At 40.5% G+C, this 19291-nt stretch overlaps 1 protein-coding gene across 9 annotated transcripts in view; it reads right to left on the bottom strand.

The window, feature by feature from the left end:
- Positions 1-19291, bottom strand: part of ahcyl2b (adenosylhomocysteinase like 2b) — a 77032-nt gene that overhangs the window by 4082 nt on the left and 53659 nt on the right. For 5 of the 9 annotated variants that reach the window (XM_015352585.2, XM_015352588.2, XM_015352586.2 and 2 more), the window contains 14 exons: positions 18210-18321; positions 15623-15766; positions 14432-14532; positions 13153-13255; positions 12128-12222; positions 8097-8203; positions 6961-7077; positions 6703-6766; positions 5585-5673; positions 4608-4678; positions 3619-3713; positions 1600-1698; positions 733-801; positions 444-522 (listed from right to left, as the gene is read on the bottom strand). In XM_015352585.2, the coding sequence (XP_015208071.1) occupies positions 444-522; positions 733-801; positions 1600-1698; positions 3619-3713; positions 4608-4678; positions 5585-5673; positions 6703-6766; positions 6961-7077; positions 8097-8203; positions 12128-12222; positions 13153-13255; positions 14432-14532; positions 15623-15766; positions 18210-18321 (1345 nt within the window). The remainder of the gene's footprint in view (positions 1-443; positions 523-732; positions 802-1599; positions 1699-3618; positions 3714-4607; positions 4679-5584; positions 5674-6702; positions 6767-6960; positions 7078-8096; positions 8204-12127; positions 12223-13152; positions 13256-14431; positions 14533-15622; positions 15767-18209; positions 18322-19291) is intronic. The other 4 variants (XM_015352587.2, XM_006633423.3, XM_006633424.3 and 1 more) reach the window with 1 other exon arrangement.

Here is a 19291-nt window from a genome sequence, read left to right as displayed (position 1 = left end):
CCTTTAGTGAAGCCTGTAGTGCTGATTCCACACAGAAAAACGTGCCCTGGTAATCATCCTGAAACTGTACCCTATGGGCAGCACTGTGACCTTGTGTCTACTGTCTCTACTCCATAAGAAAAAATACCCTAGATCTGTCTGGAGAGAAGTGTGTATTTCACAAAGAAATATAAATAGGAAAGAAAAAACTTTGAAGACAGAACTAAGTTTTAGAAAATGATAACATTTTGACCTAAAACAGACAAGTAACCTCTTATACGTTAACCTCCTTTCACCTTAATCCACCACACGGTTATTATACAATATTCAGACTTTAGAATTTAAAAAATTAGGGATTACTTTTCAGTCCACTTAAAAATCAATTTGTATCCACAGAAATATAGCACTTCGTGATATACAGTAGCTCTAAAGAAAAGCATTAAAGATTTTAAAAACGATCTTACCCATTTTCTTTGGCAGCAAGTAGACGTCTTGCTTGTAGCGACCCTCAGGAGCATTGTAAAGCTCTATTAAAGCCAGTGCCTGGGAGACAGAGAGCAGCAGTTTGAAAAAAAAACAGCCCAGCCTCTCAATCCCTAGTTACTGTGCCATCAAGTATCAGCAGTCTACTGAGAGAATTTCCTCAGCACAGTTGGCTGGTATTTAACACAACCATGAGGCGTTGGGAGGTGAGGTGAACACAAATCCTCTCTCGGGCCCAGAGCCAACCCTCCCCAGAATGCCGTTCCGTACCTGGGTGGTTGCGGTAATCGACAGCACAAAGGTGGGGACTGTGGAGCAGCTCAGATTGAGAAGTCGGCCCTGTGGAGCAACAGACACACAATCACAACCTGCTGCCAGACAGCTCCTCTCCTCTTAGAGACCCCCAGTTCTCCAAGGGTTCTCCCACAACACAAAACAATCAGCAGACTGCTCTTCTGTGATCTGCTACCTGGTTCTGACAGTTTCATTTAAAACACGAGATAAACTGCCAAGACTGTAGTTTCAAGTGGTACACATAAAAGGGCTTACATTTTAAAACCATCTACAATTTTCAAGTAAAAGACAGGACCAGAATAGTGTTTAGTAATCCCTTTAAATTTATCATCTTACACTATATAACATTAAGAATTTATATCCTCCAAGATGAGGAAAACCCCCTTAACAGAAAGTTACTATAGCCAGACTACTGTATTGGAATGGAGAAGGGTATCTATAACGACCAATCGGTAATGAGTGTGCTGCCTTTATAACTCAGCACATTTATAATATAACAAGTCCTTAGATAAGTAGGGATAAGAGATAAGAGAGTGACCCCCCATGCTGCCAAAGATAATAGGGAGGTCAATGTCGATTATGAGATATATTGATTATGTCAAAGACCGTAATGGTTTACAAACTGAAGATGCATCATCCCTGCAGGGGGTCACGCTCACAAGCATCTCACTACAGATGCTCAGCACATGTTTGTCAAACAATACTGCAAATAATGCATCTTCATCAGCAACTGGAAACAGCGAGGTAGATAAAACAACGGCATGAACATGGTGAGCACTCCCCATTCTGGGGTACTGTCGTTCTGGGTGTACGGTATCCGCTGCTGAAGACCAAAGCTCTCACCTCAGCGAGCAGGACTATTCTTTTTCCATCGGGCCAGATGACGTGATCCACCTGCGATCTGACCCGCTCCCATGTCAGCTCGGGGGTGCGCAGGCTCGCCTGAAACACAGGCCCCAGGGGCGCGTTAAAGCACAGAGCTCAAGCAGTGCCACCCGGAAACGCAGCCAGGCCAGGCCGTGTGGGAGCCACGAGCTGCACGCTAACAGCGAGGAGGAATGCGATATAGGAAGGAGGCGCACTATTGCATCTGTTGCGGAGCACTTGGTTTTGATATCGTGCAAAAGCATCGTAAAAAAAAAAATCTTTTCAAACGTTTTCTAAATCTGCACCGCGTCGCCAGAATACAGATACAGATGATTCTTATTTATAAATGAAATATTTTTAAAGTGATCTACGATGCGATACATCTGGGCCTCCTGAGCTGCTCAACCCACAATCATGAGCAAAGGCTGTGCTCGATGATCCAGGGTTCGAGCCAGGGTCATGTCACTAGCTGACTGGCTGTGACCGGGATTCCCCTAACAGTGGCGCGCCATTGGCCGAGCCCTGAGAGGGGAGGGTGGGATTATTATTATTATTAATAATAATAATAATAATAATAATAATAATAATAATAATAGCTTACACTTATATAGTGCTTTTCTGGACACTCCACTCAAAGCACTTTACAGGTAATGGGGTCTCCCCTCCACCACCACCAATGTGCAGCATCCACCTGGATGATGCAACGGCAGCCATAGTGCGCCAGAACGCTCACCACACATCAGCTATCAGTGGGGAGGAGAGCAGAGAGTAATGAAGCCAATTCATAGCTGGGGATTATTAGGAGGCCATGATTGGTAAGGGCCAATGGGAAATTTGGCCAGGACGCCGGGGTTACACCCCAACTCTTTTCAAGTAATGCCCTGGGATTTTTAATGACCACAGAGAGTCAGGACCTCGGTTTTACGTCTCATCCGAAGGACGGTGCCTGTTTACAGTATAGTGTCCTCGTCACTATACTGGGGCATTAGGAACCACGTGGACCAATCGGACATGGCCCCCAGGCACTCACACAGGTGAGGGTGGTCGGGCGGGAGGAGCTTCCCCACACTGCCTCATTCTCCCTTGTGCGCAGCTGGGAAACGAGAGGTGAAACTCACACAGCTGGCTCTTCCAAATCACATGGGTGTAACAAAACCATTGACAAATCTAAATGAGAAAACTCAGCCTCACAGGGAAGCAGCCAAGATGCATAACCGCTGAAACAAATTCAATAAACGTGAATATCCAATTAATATTCAATATCAATGATGTATGTGTATATATTAGTAATATACTGAGAGCTGTTAATGCAATAAATGAACACAGCAACCAATAGCATCTGTTGCATTTTTAACGCCTCTTAATTTATTAAAATCAGAAAGTAACTAAATTCAAATACGAATTCTTCAGCTTGGCATTGTAAAATCACGCATTGTCATCTTGCTGCCTGCGCTGCTTCAGTAATGACTAGGCTAGGTTTTTTGGACACAAAGTACCCTAATAAAACCCTTGCCTTCGAAATTGTTTGAAGATGACTCTGACGAGTGTTTTATATGGTTGGAGAGATTTATCATTTACAGCCATGCTGTTAATGAGTTAACAATTTACTTCATGCCAGTGCACAAGTTCAGATTAATCGGAACATTAAAGCTGCTTCAAATCATTTAAGGCACAGTGGACGAGGTGCCTGTTTTGTGCTTTTGAAACAAAGGTGTGGAATGCAAATGCTTGCATGTTCTGTAAAAACTGAACTTGCAAGTGTTAATGCACTGCATATGATAACGGGAATGATATCAAGATGACAAGCATTTCCAATTGCAAAACGCTCCTATACTATGGATAGTTCAGTAGACAAAATGTATACAAGAACTTTAGGTTAAAAGGTTGCTTTTCTATTATGGTGTTTTGTGTGCAGCAAAAAGCACACAGCCTAACAACAAGCTCAAGAATATCAAGGGGCAGGATCACAGAGGGGCTGGAGGAGTCAGTCCTTACCACATCAATCTCAGTATTGGAATGGCCCATGTTGCAGACGATGCAGCCATTTTTCATGCGGTCCAAGTATTCTCTTACCACAACATTTTTATTACCTGTAATAATGAAAATGAAATTGCCCGTTATAGTCTGTTAGAGATAATGTTTTTAAGGCCTTACCACGTCATGCGGCAATGCTGGTGTGTGATACAGGCTAACTCTATCCTACTGGCAAATTCGATTTGGATTTCTGGGCATTTTAAAACCATGAGGTCTTGTCAACACTTGCCATCTGCTGCAAAGCTCACTTTCAATGCAAGGGATCTGCTCTTCTGCCAATCTTGTCGTCTCTCCGTCTGCAACTTCATACCACAAAGCGCTTTAGCTCAGAGGACCGACTGCTGTATTTGGGACGAACTTTTTCTTTCCGTTATCTACATTTGGTTTTGCCTGTCCAAGTAATGGCTGTTTAAAAAGTAACTTGCGTGTAAACAGCCTTAATTAAGTAGGGATGAATGAAATCCCGGTGGTAATTAACCTCTGCTAGATTAGACTGATCTGCAACACCGTGGAAGTCATTGCCCTTAAAAGCAATTCTTACTTTTCATTCATTATGCTATTTCACTCATGTGCTATTCCCATTTGGAGCACAGCTTTCACCTTTGAGAATACACAAGCAAATCCTGTAAGGGAATGGCACAGTGCTGCAGTGCTGAACTGAGAACCATTTTTCCACAAGAAAAAAAATCTAAACTAAATTTACAGCATATAACTAGTTCCTGTTGTGGGAAAAGAGATACAGTACAAATAAAACATCTATTCATTCAGAACTGTAAATTGTAATTGCTAAAAGGGGAAATTACAACAAATATGCTTATGTAGTAGTTTTTTAAATCTGTATACACATTCACAGTTAAATGTTCAATATACTGTAAGACTTATTAATGAGGTAAGGTACATTACAAAAACATCACTTGGTGTAGCAGTTGAAATCTGACTATTGAATATACCTGTGCAAGTTATTACAATGTCCACTTGTCTAATGACTTCGTTAAGCTTCACCAGTCTGAATCCATCCATGCTGAAAGAAGAAAGTGCAAAATACATTTAGTGCACAAACTAGAAAATAAAACACACGTACGGTTCGTTCAATGGCTGCTCTCACCGCAGAGGAAATTAATTCAAATATTAACATTATAAAGAAAATCCGAACACTTCCACAAAACGTATGTGCTGCCTACTCTTTCATTCTTTTCATTTGTCCCCATCAGAGCCCATTCCCTGTCTACAAGTCAGAACCAACGGCGAAATCCTCCACAGGAGTCCCGTTGAGAAATTAAATCGTACTATTCAGGTTCAACTCCACATGAATGAATGTGCAGATTTAGAGGTGGCATGGCAACAAGCAATTCACAACTCTAGGATCCCCAATTTTGATTTCAGGTTGGGTAACTGTCTGCACGGAGTTTGCATGTTCATGTGGGCTCTTTCTGTGGTGTTTCCATTTCCCCTCACCTCCCAAATACATGTTAAGGGAGAATGTATTGCCAGTATAACCAGTACTAGCTATGGGAGTGCAGAGAAATCCAACTTAATGAGCACGACGGGCCTAGGATGGTTTCTTATGTGTGGTCTTTCTGACGCCGGAGCCCAGTTTAGGACTAGTCTCTTATCTTCCTGAACCAAAACAGGCTCTCAAGATCAACAGAGCATGGGCACAGAGGTCTGCTTGTGAACGACGTCTCGTAAAAAACGGTGATCCGTGTCAAAGAACATCTACGGTAGTGGTCCACATTGTGTGGCGTCCTTAAAACTTAACCTCCACCGTTCTTCGGCACTGCAAGTCAGTAGAAAGACTGAGAACAGCCTCTGCAATGGCTGGCTGCACTAAGGAAATACCGATTGCCCATCAGCTCTGTACGCCCCACTCCCTCAGGTGACCTTCATACAGGCCCTCCCAGTTCTGTGAGCTGAGCTGTGTACTTACCAGGCCTGCAGGGCACAGATGGGGTCAATCTCTGTGACGTACACTATGGAGCCCATGGCCTTCAGAGCTGCACAGCACCCCTTGCCCACCTGCAAAAACAAAGAGGGAACACAAGGATGTGAATTCAAGTCACTTGAATTTCACTGGCAGCTTTCCAAATTCTAATATATAATAATTATAATAATATATCAATAAGGTATCTGAATATATTGGAATTTCAGTACTATTGCAGAAGCTACTAAAGCAATTAAAGTACAATTCATATTAAAATCTAAAGCAAAAATGTGAAATTACAACTAGGGCAGCGCTATCTGCAATCATTAGATTATATGTTGCCATCTAGTGGCTCTCTTTACACTCTTTCCCCAGCTAATTACAAATTGGGTTTTAAACATCAATCTATGGAATTCCATAACCTTGAGATTTGGATCCCCACATAAACTGAAAAAAAGAAAGATGTAGAAAATCTCTTTGCATAAAATAAGCAAATGAGTTGAATATTTAAATAAAAGTTCAGTGAACAAAGGTTTTAATGTTGGAAACAACAATGTAGCACTGGGCACTGCTGTCCCCGCAGAAGGATTTAAATGTCCTAATTTAGAACAAGCAGGCCATTAACATGGCATCTATCAAATGCATCATAGGAGATCTGGGATAAGAACAGCAAAAAAGCACAACCACTGAGTTCAAAATTCCACCAGCTCATTAAATCAACTCTGAAAGAGCATTAAGTGTTACCCGGTGTTAATGAGAGGCATTTAGCTCTGAAGGCAATAAAAGGTTCAGAACATATTACACGTTTAAGAGCTAAATGTACAGTTGCCGATAGGGCCAAACTAAATCTGTCAATTAAGGCTTTCTTTCCAACATCCGTATGCCCAGCAGGTGTTCAAAATGAAAAGTGGCAAGATGCAAGCATGGACTTGGTATATCAAACGTGTTAGCGGACCTGTGTTTAAATGTACAAAAATAGGTAGTTCACTAGGATTATATTGTAATATCATAGGACTGGATAAACACACTCTTGCATTCAAATACAGTGATTAAATGTAAGACAACATGGTTTACTGTCACAAATCAGATTGAATGGACTGAATCAGGTGAAAACATGCATTTACCTCTCCATATCCACACACCACGACCTGCTTGCCTCCGAACATCACGTCTGTTGTTCTTTTCAGACTGAGCAGAGAAAAAAAAATAGGTTACAGCTCGCAGATGAAAACAGAACCTGTTTTAGTGTGGGCAAATGTAAAGGAAATGGACCATAGAAGGTTTAAAAAGAATACTGGATAAGACTGAAATAAACTCCCCTAATGAGCTTGGAGACCCAGAAAACAATCATTAAAAATCGCAAACTCTGCAGTAACACTTACCCATCCAAGATGGACTCCCTGCAGCAGTACAGATTGTCAAATTTCTGTTTGGTTACAGAGTCATTCACATTCATCGCTGGAACACACAGCTTCCCTGCCTTCGACAGCTGGTACAACCTGGGCAGAAATGTCAAACAAGAACACTGAGAACACTGCTTCAGCAAGCAAACACTACTGAGGATGACCGAGGGGAAGTTCACTCCAGACTGCTGGGACCTGTTTCCTGTCACAAAAAGTGCCACAAAAATGGATCTCTGATGAATATACAGTATGATGCTTTGAGATCAAGAAATTGAAATTATTTTTTCTGGCAAAATACAACTATTTAAATTCAACTAAACTTTTTAATAAAATTATGTTATGGTCTTATATGTTTAAGTCTTTCAGGAGAATAATCAGTATTATATTTAAGTGTCCTTGCTTTTATTTTGCAGCAGTTCTCTGGGGTTCTTCACAGATGTCTGCTGTTCTACACTCTGAAGGGATCTCAGATGATGGTACTGTTTAGCCTCTTTACCATGCTAACAGAATGGAACCACAGAATACTCACTCAATAAGACTAAACAATTTTCTGGCAGAATCTGTATCTCAATTAAACAACATTAAAGAAGCCACAACATTTAAATTTTCTTAACGGGACTGTTCCAAAACATACTTAATGTTTCCAGGTATACAAAGTCAGCAAAAAAACAAAGAGTAACATGAACTCCAGAGATTAATTCATATTCAAAGAGTCAACAAGGTAGGGGTTTATAAGCAAAGTTGAGCCAGACTGTAGCAGCCAGAGCCTGACAAGACTCTACCAGGGATAGAGAATTAGTTGCATTGAATCCAACTGAATTCAATATAAACAATGTCAAATCATTTGAACATAAGATCAACCTACAACCAAACAGAGGATATAGTTGGACAGTTCTGCTGCACAGTAAGTGATTGTTTAATCAAAGAAACTAGATAACATTATGTCTTAAATTCATTTACGTTCATCAACATAATTAATCAACTAACCACTAGATGGAGCTGTGCTCTCAATGGAATCTAATCTACCTACAAGTTTTCTTCGAAATTCAGATGTTCTGTAAATTAATTAAATTAATAATTTAACCCCCCCTCCCTTCTCAAACAGCATACTTCACCTGTGAACTCCAGTGACACTTTCTTCCACAATTCCCTTGATTTTCTTGAACATGTTGGGATACTTTTTATATATCCAGTGAGTGAGGTCACCTCCATCATCCAGGATCTAGAAGAAACATGTTAAACAGTTCAACTCGGCATTTTCTCCTGTCTTCACATACCTTTCTTTACTCAGCACAAACACGCACCTTGACTTATCTCTAGCAGCATTCTACTTTCCCTCAAAAGCCCCCTGTAGCTGTTCTTGTGTTTTCCCTGACCAGAAACATTACCTGAAAATTAAGTGTGTTTAGAACTCTTTTCCACTGACTTTGAATCTTAGGTCCCACTTTGCCCCTAAACACAGCATTGATAAATCTTACATTCTTTGACAAAAAAGAATGTAGGACCTACAGTATTCTACAGTGTGGTGACAAAGTAGAAGATTTTATGGTTTAACATATTAAGACACATTTGACCATCATCTAGGCCTCATCATGTCCTAACAGTAGATAAAACCTCAGTTGACAACACAACAAATTTTTAATCATTATTTCTTTTTTATTTAGCCAGCATATCTTTGTGAGAAAAAGTACACCAGTAACTTGTGGCACCCCTTTTAGTGGTAGGAACTTGAATTAAGTAATTCTTGTAAGAGACGATTGGTCTCTCACATCGCCTGGGAGGAATTCTGTCCCACTCTTCCTTGGAGAACTCAACTTCAGCTCTGTGATGTTGGGGGATTTTCTTGTATACACAGCTCTCTCATTGCATCTCTTTAGGTTTTAGGTCTGAACTTTGTCTTGGCATTCCAAAGTCCCAAATGTAATCTTTTGGAGCCATTCTGTGGTCTGAGATCTGCTTGTGCCTTATGGATCACTGTCCAAATCAAGAAGCCCAAATCATCACCTCCCCACCACCAACGTGCTTGATTGTTGGTTTGAAGTTCTACTGGTCAAGCGCAGAAGAATGTTTTGTTTTTTGACAAACATTACACTTTCCACACTGGCTAAACAACGTCACTTTTGACTCATCGGTCCCGAGCACATTGTTCCAGATGTCTCGTTTTTCATTGAAGAGTAATTTTGCAAACTTAAGTTCTGCAGCAATATTCTTATTAGGCAGTCTTCTTTCAGTCAATTTTTTACCAATTATAGACTCATAAATGGCAAAATATACCACAAGCATGAGTGGCCTGTTGCTCCCTAGATGCAATGCTGGGGTTCTATGAAACTTATTTTTTCAGATGAAAATTATTTGGTCAGATCTTGGAGAAAATTTGGTAGAACATCCAGTCACCGGTAGATTGGCAATGATTTAAAGTTTTCTCCATTTGTACATGATCTTTCTTACCATGGAATGATGAATTTCATATTGGTTGGAAACAGTTTTGTAATCCTTCTCAGAACGATAAGCAGCAACAATTCTTTCTCTAAAAGTGTTACAAATTTCTTTTGATCTGGGTATGATTTGTTACCACAAACCTGAGTACTTGCTTTGTACTGAGTGTCAGATCAAACTGACAAAGTATCTGATGGAATCACTTTCTGGAATCCCTTTCTGATGATCATCTTATCATTTGCACATGTTTTGGTGCACCTGGTTCCACATACCCTCATTACTGAAGGGGTGGAGCTAAGGGTGCACTTATGTTTTGCACACAAAGATATTGAATGCAGGCTGATTTTTTAAAATAATGACAAAATAGAATTTTCATTAAATGAAGTTAGTTTTCTCTACAATTAGGACTTGGCAAGGACTAAGTGTTGGTCACGTATGTCTAAATGTGTTGAACTGTAAAATCTTAAGGGGGTGTGCTTACATTTTTACCACATTGTACATTCTCTTCTGGGCTAACTGTCAGGGGCAAAGAATATCAAGTCTCTGTCTTACCAAACTCCAGATGACTACTCTTTATTTTAAACATTAAAGTCCTGTGTGAGCTTGTAGACAAAGCTTGTGCTGTCTGACAAATAATAATGCTACCTATAAAAAGGTTCTAAGATGAATCAATTTCTTGCCAACAGCATTAAAAGATCCAGATGGAAATTTGTGCCTTGCTTCAAAACCTCACCTCAGGTGTACTCCTTTCATGAGAGTTATCGCAAACAAGGCTCTCTTTCATCTCTTAAAATAGTTCAGAGCACAGAAGTATTTGGGATTAGGGCAGTCAAATGAATTTGCCAAAGCTGTTCATAGCCACTGGTATTATTTGGAATTCCAATCTGCATAGTCCCCTAATTCTTTACTGAAATTAGAACTGCCGAGACACTTCAACACCAGAAACGTCTCCTGCCACTGGCTTTCCGTGCATTTTCAGTCACAACAACACACTGACACAAACTTGGAAATCCTTAAAGGTTTGAAATGCAAGATGTATTAAACTAAAACATTAGGCTATTCATTACTATTCACACAATTGGGCCCGAGAGAGAATGTAATCACTTTCAGAGTTACAATAACCCACAAATCTCAAATCTGCTGAAAAGTTTTGGATCTGCTAGAACAGTCCCATCCTACACAGCACTACCCTGATCAGGACTACACTGCTGGAAAAATGGTGAGGAACTTTGTAGAGGGCTTTTCATAGCATTTTGGAGTGTACGTTAGCAGCCATATCACCCTGCAACTCACAACTGGCAACCCACTGAAGCTAAGCACGTGTGAGCCTGGTCAGTACCTGGATGGGAGACCTCCTGGGAAAAACTAAGGTTGCTGCTGGAAGAGGTGCTAGTGGGGCCAGCAGGGGGCACTCACCCTGTGGTCCATGTGGGTCCTAATGCCCCAGTATAGTGATGGGGACACTATACTGTAAACAGGCGCCGTCCTTCGGATGAGACGTAAAACTGAGGTCCTGACTCTCTGTGGTCATTAAAAATTCCAGGGGGTTTCTCGAAAAGAGTAGGGGTGTAACCCTGGTCCTGGCCAAATTTCCACATTGGCCCTTACCAATCATGGCCTCCTAATAATCCCCCTCTATGAATTGGCTTCATCCCCCACTTCATTCACCTCCCCACTGATAGCTGATGTGTGGTGAGCGTTCTGGCGCACTATGGCTGCCGTTGCATCTTCCAGGTGGATGCTGCACATTGGTGGTGGTGGAGGGGAAAGCGCTTTGAGTGGAGTGTCCAGAAAAGCGCTATATAAGTGTAAGCAATTATTATTATTATTACGTTACTTACAGGTCAACCTGATAGGCCACTACAAGCCACAAGAACATGATGCAAGTAATGGCTAAATTCTGTAAATCTGCATTTTGAAATTCATATAGACATGGACACTGGTTGTCATTGCCCCACAATTATAAACTCTCTGATGTTCACAACCTTTTTTCCCCTGTAACACTTATAACTTAAATTTGGTCTATTTAAATCTCACTAAAATGCATTAGAAAGCTCAGCTGTTCTTGAATTCGGAATGTTTCAACAGTGCTTTTGGGAGGTAAAATGACTTAATTAGTCTCTGCATAATGGTTTCAATATCCCTTCATAACTGCTGCACAAGACACTATAATCACATCCATTATGCTATATATGGACATGCACATAAGCACATTACATTTGTTTTAGCATCACATTGTACCAAGCACTGTGAATAATACTAAAACAAATGTCATGACAGGTTATTTGCTTATCTATCATCTTATGAACGTTATGTCATTTGTGAAACAAATCTTTTTGGATTGAGAAATGTTTCACATACACAAAAATGTTAAAATGGTAGCACCTTTTGAGCACTTCTAGATGTATTTGAGCACTTTAAGATTTACTGTGTATTAAACTGAAAAGTTTTCTAAATCAACAAAGGATCATTTTTCTCTTCTCCTGAACTATAATTTAAGGTATCCTTTAACTAAAAAAATGAAATTGGATATTTTAATAAAATTTGGTTTTATGGCCTGTTTAAACTATCAAGGTCTTAATACAAAAATAATTCTGGGAGGTATCAGGATTGCCACAGGATCATTTCCCGTGGTAATGATTTAAATCACAATAACAATGGGAATGTGCAGTGCTCCACTAAAAGGTCCCACAGCAATTAACAGGCTTACCATGTTAGGCTGCCACCCTTCCACATTGACACAGCGATCAATACACCACCAGAAATCATCTTCCGACTCCCCTTTCCAGGCAAACACGGCAAACCCTGCCAAAATATATGAAGAGATTGATTCACACAATGCTTTGCTGTTCAGCTAAATCTATTTTTAAGCCAGGAAAACATGCATCAGTTGGTAGATTTGCTACATCTTTCAGAGTGTGCTGCTGCAGCTATCTCCACCGAGCCCCATAGATACAGCCAAGCCTATTCCGAAAAAGGAAAGGCAAAGTCAACGACACACATGGGGCCACCTCCGTCTCCACCCAAACCGAAAAAAAAAAACGTAATGGAAAAATAAAAGCCAAATCTGAAATTACCCGAAAAATCTGACAATGCAAGTCAAGTTGTGCAAAAAAAAATCCAGACTTTTGTGTCCTGATTAAAAGAAGAACACTAGTACGGGCTTTCGTCTGTAGAAAATTATATTGATTTCTTGAAATTATGTTGGCTTTTCATCCTAGATAATTCCAAAGCACTTTACATATAGGAGGATACTCACTTCACCCACCACAGAGCCCACCTGGGTGACCCAGGGTAGCCATCATATCCCACCTCATAGGACAGCAGATAGAGAACCAAGTAACTGTTTCACCAACTGAATTAAGGGGGAACGTTAGTGAGCTCACACTGAGACACTGGGGTTAACAGCCTACTTTTATCAATGGAGTCATGAAGTCTTTAATGACCAAGGTGAGAAGAACTCAGTTTAGCATCTCAGCTGAAAGGCAGCACACCTCAGTGTCCCTGGTCATACTGGGGTAATGGATGTGACATTCTGGTCCAGAGAGCCAACTGCTAGTTCACCCACACCTCTTCCAGCAGCAAGCTGGATTCTGGAGAAGTATCCCACCACATCATTGAACACGCCCAGCCTCGATTAGCTTCTGAAATCCACAAACACAAACTGGCAACTAGTGCTGTCAGGAAGGTTTCATATCTGGGAAACGGTCATTTTCATGTGCAAGTAACACCTACCTCCCTCGGCCAGGGCAGCGGCCACCTCGTTCTGAGTGGAGTAGATATTACAGGCGGCCCACCTGCACTGTGCGCCCAGAGCAGACAGGGTCTCCATCAAGACCTGGGGGCACACGTGACAGGGAAATGACATGGAGGACCACGGACAGGGGAGAGAGGAATCTCAGAATCAGGAGCCCAACCATACTGGACAAACCAAATCAGGAATAACAGTTCTCGCTCATGACCAGCACTCCTTGACAGCATGTTTAAAAAACAGCACCCTCTGAATGCAAGAGTCACCTCTGTTCTGGCTGGTTTGATTTTTAAAAACCGTTCATTTTTACAAGTAGAATTGGAATAAGCTGACCATTATGTTTCATACAACTTGCTTTTTTATTCAATTAAGAAATGTCTCGTTTACCATAATAAAATTAAGACTTCAAATGCATTAGGCAGGAAACAAAAACTTACCAACAAACTCACTGAGCACCTTGCTGCTGGTACTACTACCAAAAGCACAATTTATCTGGTGCGTTACTTCTAGGCTATTAATACGTACAGAGTGTTACAATTGTACTAAGACCTTTACCTCTTTACGGTGACTATCAAAAGATGCATAAATCCCTCACACTGCAACAAACTGAAAGCCCATTACACTGACTTCTGCAGCATAAAAAATGTAAAATGACAACACAGGCTGTTTAACAGTAAAGACTATTTTGTACAGCGTTCCTCCTAGAAACCACCCTTTCCCTGCCATATTGACCTTGTCATGAAGAGAACAACTTGTTTTCTCTGCACAGGGATTATACGTGCCACGTGCTATGAGCTGTATGACACGAGAAGTATATGAATTCTAAATCAAAGCCTCTTTATAGGCTCATTATGTCCCACCACATTACATTTTGTATTACATACCGTCAGTTTGCCCTGAATTAAGTGGAATATTTAGCATGGTGAATACTGGAATATACTTTATATACTGTATGCAAACTGATTTTTCTACCATTGATATTATAAATGGAGTGCACTACGTAAAAAACATCTAGGCAACTATTTGCTTGTGCAATGAGCTGCGTAATTAAAACTTTACACTTCTCCTTTGACCCCAAGCTGCACAGATGCATGTTGAAGAAGGAATGTGTTCTAGTGTCGTGTGTTGTTCAAGTATTCTCTTCAAGTGTCTGACACTTGCAGCAGTTTGCTGTATGCGTGCGCTTCTCCCTTCTTGGCGTCTTCTGGGGTTGAAAAGACACTTGTGGCAGAGGAGGTGCAGGCAGTGCCCGTGCGTACTCACCGCAGTCTGGGCGGTGATGTGAGTGCAGCCCACGATCTTGGCCCCAGCCAAAGGCTTCTCTCCCTGAGCCCTCTTCCTCAGAGCCATCAGCGCAGGCATCTCTGTACAGGCAGGACAGGCAGCTGTTAACTGACAGGGCCCTGCGGCGGGTCCCATACAGATGCTGTGCCACATGGACCCCATTTGGCTTATGTATCAAGACGTAACTGGTCAAACCAAGTTTTTGCAGAGTGCGACATAGACCCTTTGCAAACCTGAAGCAACAGGTGTTCGTCTTCATCTCTAGATGCTGCATTCATTTTTACAAAGAATTTGGTGGCCTTTAATAAAAAGCTTTGATGAATCTGAATCACAGGAATACTATATCAATTCAACCACCCAAACTGCAGACTAGAAAACACCAGGGCCCGAGAAGACCTGCCTTCATACCCTGAGCCACTGTTCCAATTACTTCACTTTATGGCCAACAGTACAATTTTCCAATGACTAGGAACTATTATATGCTGTGCTTTGGGAAAAGCCTGCTGCTACTGTAGGATTAAAAGTCAGCACGGTTTCCTCATTTAAATTTTCAAAGTATTTAACAAACTTTTTTGTCTCATCTGAAAGACAATCCAGTAAGAGGCACTGGTCCGATATGCAGATATTCATGTACTTACCAGAAAAACCCAGTAGCAAAAAGATTAATAATAACCTACTGTTCGCTGTTTAAAGCCCACTGTGGTGTCAAATTCCACATCTGACCAGAAAAAATGTTTTATATTTTCTGGAAAATAAAACGAACTTTCTATTTCAGGACCGGTCCGGTGCAATTTTCCTTTTAGATTTATACTGAAATGTCAAGTAAACTTTGGAATGATAAATATGGACAAAAATCATTAGAATTGTAGAGAAATCTGTTTGAATACAAGTGTCCAGATGCCCTCAGGATCTGCTTAAGGACAGGCCTGCAGAGTGCCAGTGTATCTCTGCAACTGGCTGAACGCTGACGTCTTGTAATCTCAAGAGAAATTAATGATTTGGCTGTGGTATAAGAGTGAAAAACTTAAAGTGTGGAAAAAAAAACACAGGTAAAGTCTCAATAAGTACCTGTGTAACTGCCATATAGCAAGGAATCTGTAAAAACTAACAAACTGTACGTTGATCCAATGCAGCTGAAATTCGGCTAATTTCTCCAGCTCTTCCTCTTACCTTGTTCGGCTATCTCAATCTCCCTGCGCCCAAAGTCTGCCTGCTTGATGTTCTTGATGCAGAAGTCGCTGCTGCCCTTGGAGTTTTTCTGCTGTTTGTCTCTAGGGGAGGTCTCATCGTCGGAGCTGTCTGTGTAGGAGGCAGCTGCAAGAAGAATGCTTCTTTTAACAACCACTGTGTAACACACAGGAGTAGGACTGACACAGCATACAGTAGCACTGAACTCGTACTACGTACTCTGACTGATAACCTGGTGTATTACCATTCTCTACTAAGCAATTGTACTGTTGTATATGCATCATACAGTCCACTCAGGAGTAAAATCATTCCCAAGTTCCCATTGCTTTTTCAGTCAACCAGAACACTGCCATGCTTTTTACAAACATTTCACACGCCAGTAAAATGCAAAAAAAAAACCCCAAATGTTCCTATCTTCGTGTTTCAGAAAGGCTTAGACCAGTGATTAAAGTAGAATTTAACTTTAATGACTCAGCCTTTTCATTTTAATTAAAAATGAATGTTCAACAAATCCTTTAATCCCAAGGCCCTGCAATACGGTCTTGCATGTGTGCTTTTACGGTACAGGGAACTTTGAATGAGTACTCAGTCATGTGTTAAAGTAACTTAGAAGTACAATGCAAGACCCACTGAACACTTTCAACTTCTTGCTCTTCAACTGCAGACATTGTAACTCTAGAGTCTGGCTATCATTAAACCAATCCACTACCCATCAATCAGCTTCCTCTGCTGCAGAGAAGCAATACAGCCAATATAGGTCTCTGGTGAAACACATGATCAGAAGGAAAAACACATGGTCAGCCCGGAACATAATTGATCTTTTTCTGTCCAAAATATTTTAGGACTCTTTAAATGAATCAGAAAAAAAAACAGAGCATTGTTGAACAGCGAAAGGAGACTGGCTGTAGGCCACACCGGCCACTCTATTAAAGGGTAAGCTGTTCACAGCAGCTCTGTGGGAATACACTGCCACAATTTCACTTTTGTTGTAAACCTGCTTAAGGACAATCCTATTACATTGGATTGCAGGTTACTAAAGTGCGCTGGACTTTCATAAGGAAAGTTTGACTGTGCACTACACTGCTTTGCTACACTAAATTTGACAAAGAACGAGAAATGGTGGCTAGTTTCTTTTTATTGAAATTTGAGACTTAATGTACCCAATGAGTTTTTTCTTTCTCTCAGCTTCAGAGATGTGTTTTTCTCTTAAAGCGCATTCCTTCCCATTCTCGTTCAATACATCCCGATAGGAAACCAAGTCAAATAAACAAACAAAAACCTTCAATTACACAGAAGTAATTTCACAGTTATGCCAATCTCTTTATGTAGATTTGTTACAGCAAACAGCTTGATAATAAGCCTATTATGAGCAACAGCAATGCCTAAAACCTCAGGAGCAATTTTATTTACAATTGCATTTATAAAACCAAATACCCACAGTTACGGTAACTGGATGAAGTGCCACATTTACCACTTGGATGTCAAATGCTTCTTGATTATTATGGTGCCAACCAGTCATCAGCTTGATTTTGGTGAAACTTTAAATATTAATAAAAAATACTAAATAAAATGTAAATACAATTTTGGAAAGCCAGTAGATCATTAAGTATGTTTTTGTTGTTGTTCTTTTTTTACATTTTCTGAAAAGCAAAAAAGGTTATGCAGTACACTGCTCTTTAAATTATTAAAATCCAACTTGCGAGCGATTACAAAATCCAGGACTTTCCATTTGCATTAAGAACATACTACTGGTACCTACGTTAATCATACTGTAGAGAATACTTATGGCTTATGTTCTTAACTATGCAGTTCTTTTTTCCCCAAAGTACGTCTCAATTAAAAACAATGTGTGGTCAACGTTTAGTCAGCCAGTTTGGCTCAAATTAGCATGAATTCCCACAACAGCTCAGGGTTTCTTATGAATAAAGGTGTCACAGGTTGGAGGTAGGACAGTTTCCAATTTTTGGCCACTAGAGCTTGAATTATCTTAAAGGAATTACCTGTGTAAATATGAGTGCGATCGATATAGAACATTGTTTGCTCCAACAGTCGAAAGACCTATTTACTGTTTCTTAATTCCTTGAACAGAATTTCTTTTATCCACTCTCTGGAAATGTTATGGATGACAATGTTATATAGAAGTCCATATTCAAGTCCAAGTCCATATTTCTGCATGTAAATAGAGAATAGAGTAGAAACACTTTTCCTTGTACCAGATAATGTAAGAAATCTTATCTGCTGTGTAGAAGACAAGAATGAAAATTTAATTTTCTTTTCAAAAAGCAGCAACGTCTCTAAATTTCTGAAGGCCACCATGAGCTTGTAGAATGTTTGAGAGAATGTGAGGTCGTTTCACAGTAAACAAGCTTTCCTTCAATAACTACAGTACATGACATCCAATTTTGCTCAGTTTTGGTTTTCCCAATTATATAAATGGCAGTAAAGCTGTGCTTCGTGGAACAATTAATATTTCACTTTTCCGTTATAGGCGGCATCCCAGAAACGGCTGAGATCTGTGGCCCGTTGGCGATATGCAGTGTATATCCGCGATATGGCGTTGAGGACGAACCTGAGCTGTAGCTGTCCGTGGAGGACTGCGAGATGGAGCGAGACAGGGACCGGCGCCCGATCTTGGTGGGTCGCTTGTTGAACTCCTGCTTCTGGTCAGCAAACTGGATCTGCTGCGAAGGCCAGAGGAAGGAAGAAAGAGAGGAAAAATGGCTGTCATCAGAGACGTCCTGATTGGCTGGCCTTTAGGAATACAGAAAGAAGTGGTCCAAAATTCACTAACCAGAACTCACAAGTTTAAGCACGGAGTCCTGTAAACAAGTTACAAGCAACATGCCTTCAACGAAGTGAAAGGGAAACGCTTTAACAGTTAACTCAGTGTGGTGAAACAATTTAGCAAGGGGCATTGTTTCACTGAAATGGATAAAGCTTTATTGCACTACAATTCAAATTCACTGGAGATGCAGGTCTTGACATTTCTCAAAAGAGCTTTGCTAATTGCATCACTCATTTCTAGAAACTTCCTTGCATCACTGGAATTTTAAAAATCCTGCACCTCAGGACCAGAACAATAGGTGCCTGACATTGTCTTAAAAAAAAGCTGTCAGCTGAGCATCCAAGAGTGCCTTTTATATATCCCTGGGCAAACAAAGGAAGCTTGTATGGAAGTGGTCAGTACAGACCAAAAATTAATTATCACCGTTCTTGTTGCCAGCAGCAAGTTTAACCAGTGCAATCTTTCAAGGTGTACACAGTATCTGTTAAATTGTTTAGGGTTGTAGAGAAAGATCTCAAAATTCATGCTCTGCTTGCTATACAAAATCAATACTAAAAAAGTAATTACTGGCTTACGTAGTATCAGTTAATACCATCATGACCTATTGTGACTTTGTTAATGCTGTATTTCAGATACTCACCTTGCTTTCCTTTTAGGCAATTACATTGAGCATTAAAAACCTGTCTAGGTAATGTAAAAACAACCTTCGGAAACCGACCATTGAGAGACTATGATGTTCATGCCTTCAGACAATATTCAGTCAAAGAAACCCAAAGTCATCTGTGGCCTCATCATTCACTCGAGTCTTACATAATGTCAGCAATGAATGATTCCAAGAAATGACAAGGATTTTAAATTTGCATTAA

The sequence above is a fragment of the Lepisosteus oculatus genome, chromosome 7 (genome assembly GCF_040954835.1).
Source record: "Lepisosteus oculatus isolate fLepOcu1 chromosome 7, fLepOcu1.hap2, whole genome shotgun sequence".
Lineage (NCBI taxonomy): Eukaryota > Metazoa > Chordata > Actinopteri > Semionotiformes > Lepisosteidae > Lepisosteus > Lepisosteus oculatus.
The sequence above is the reverse complement of the archived record's forward strand: the minus strand, read 5'-3'. Positions and strand labels throughout refer to the sequence as shown.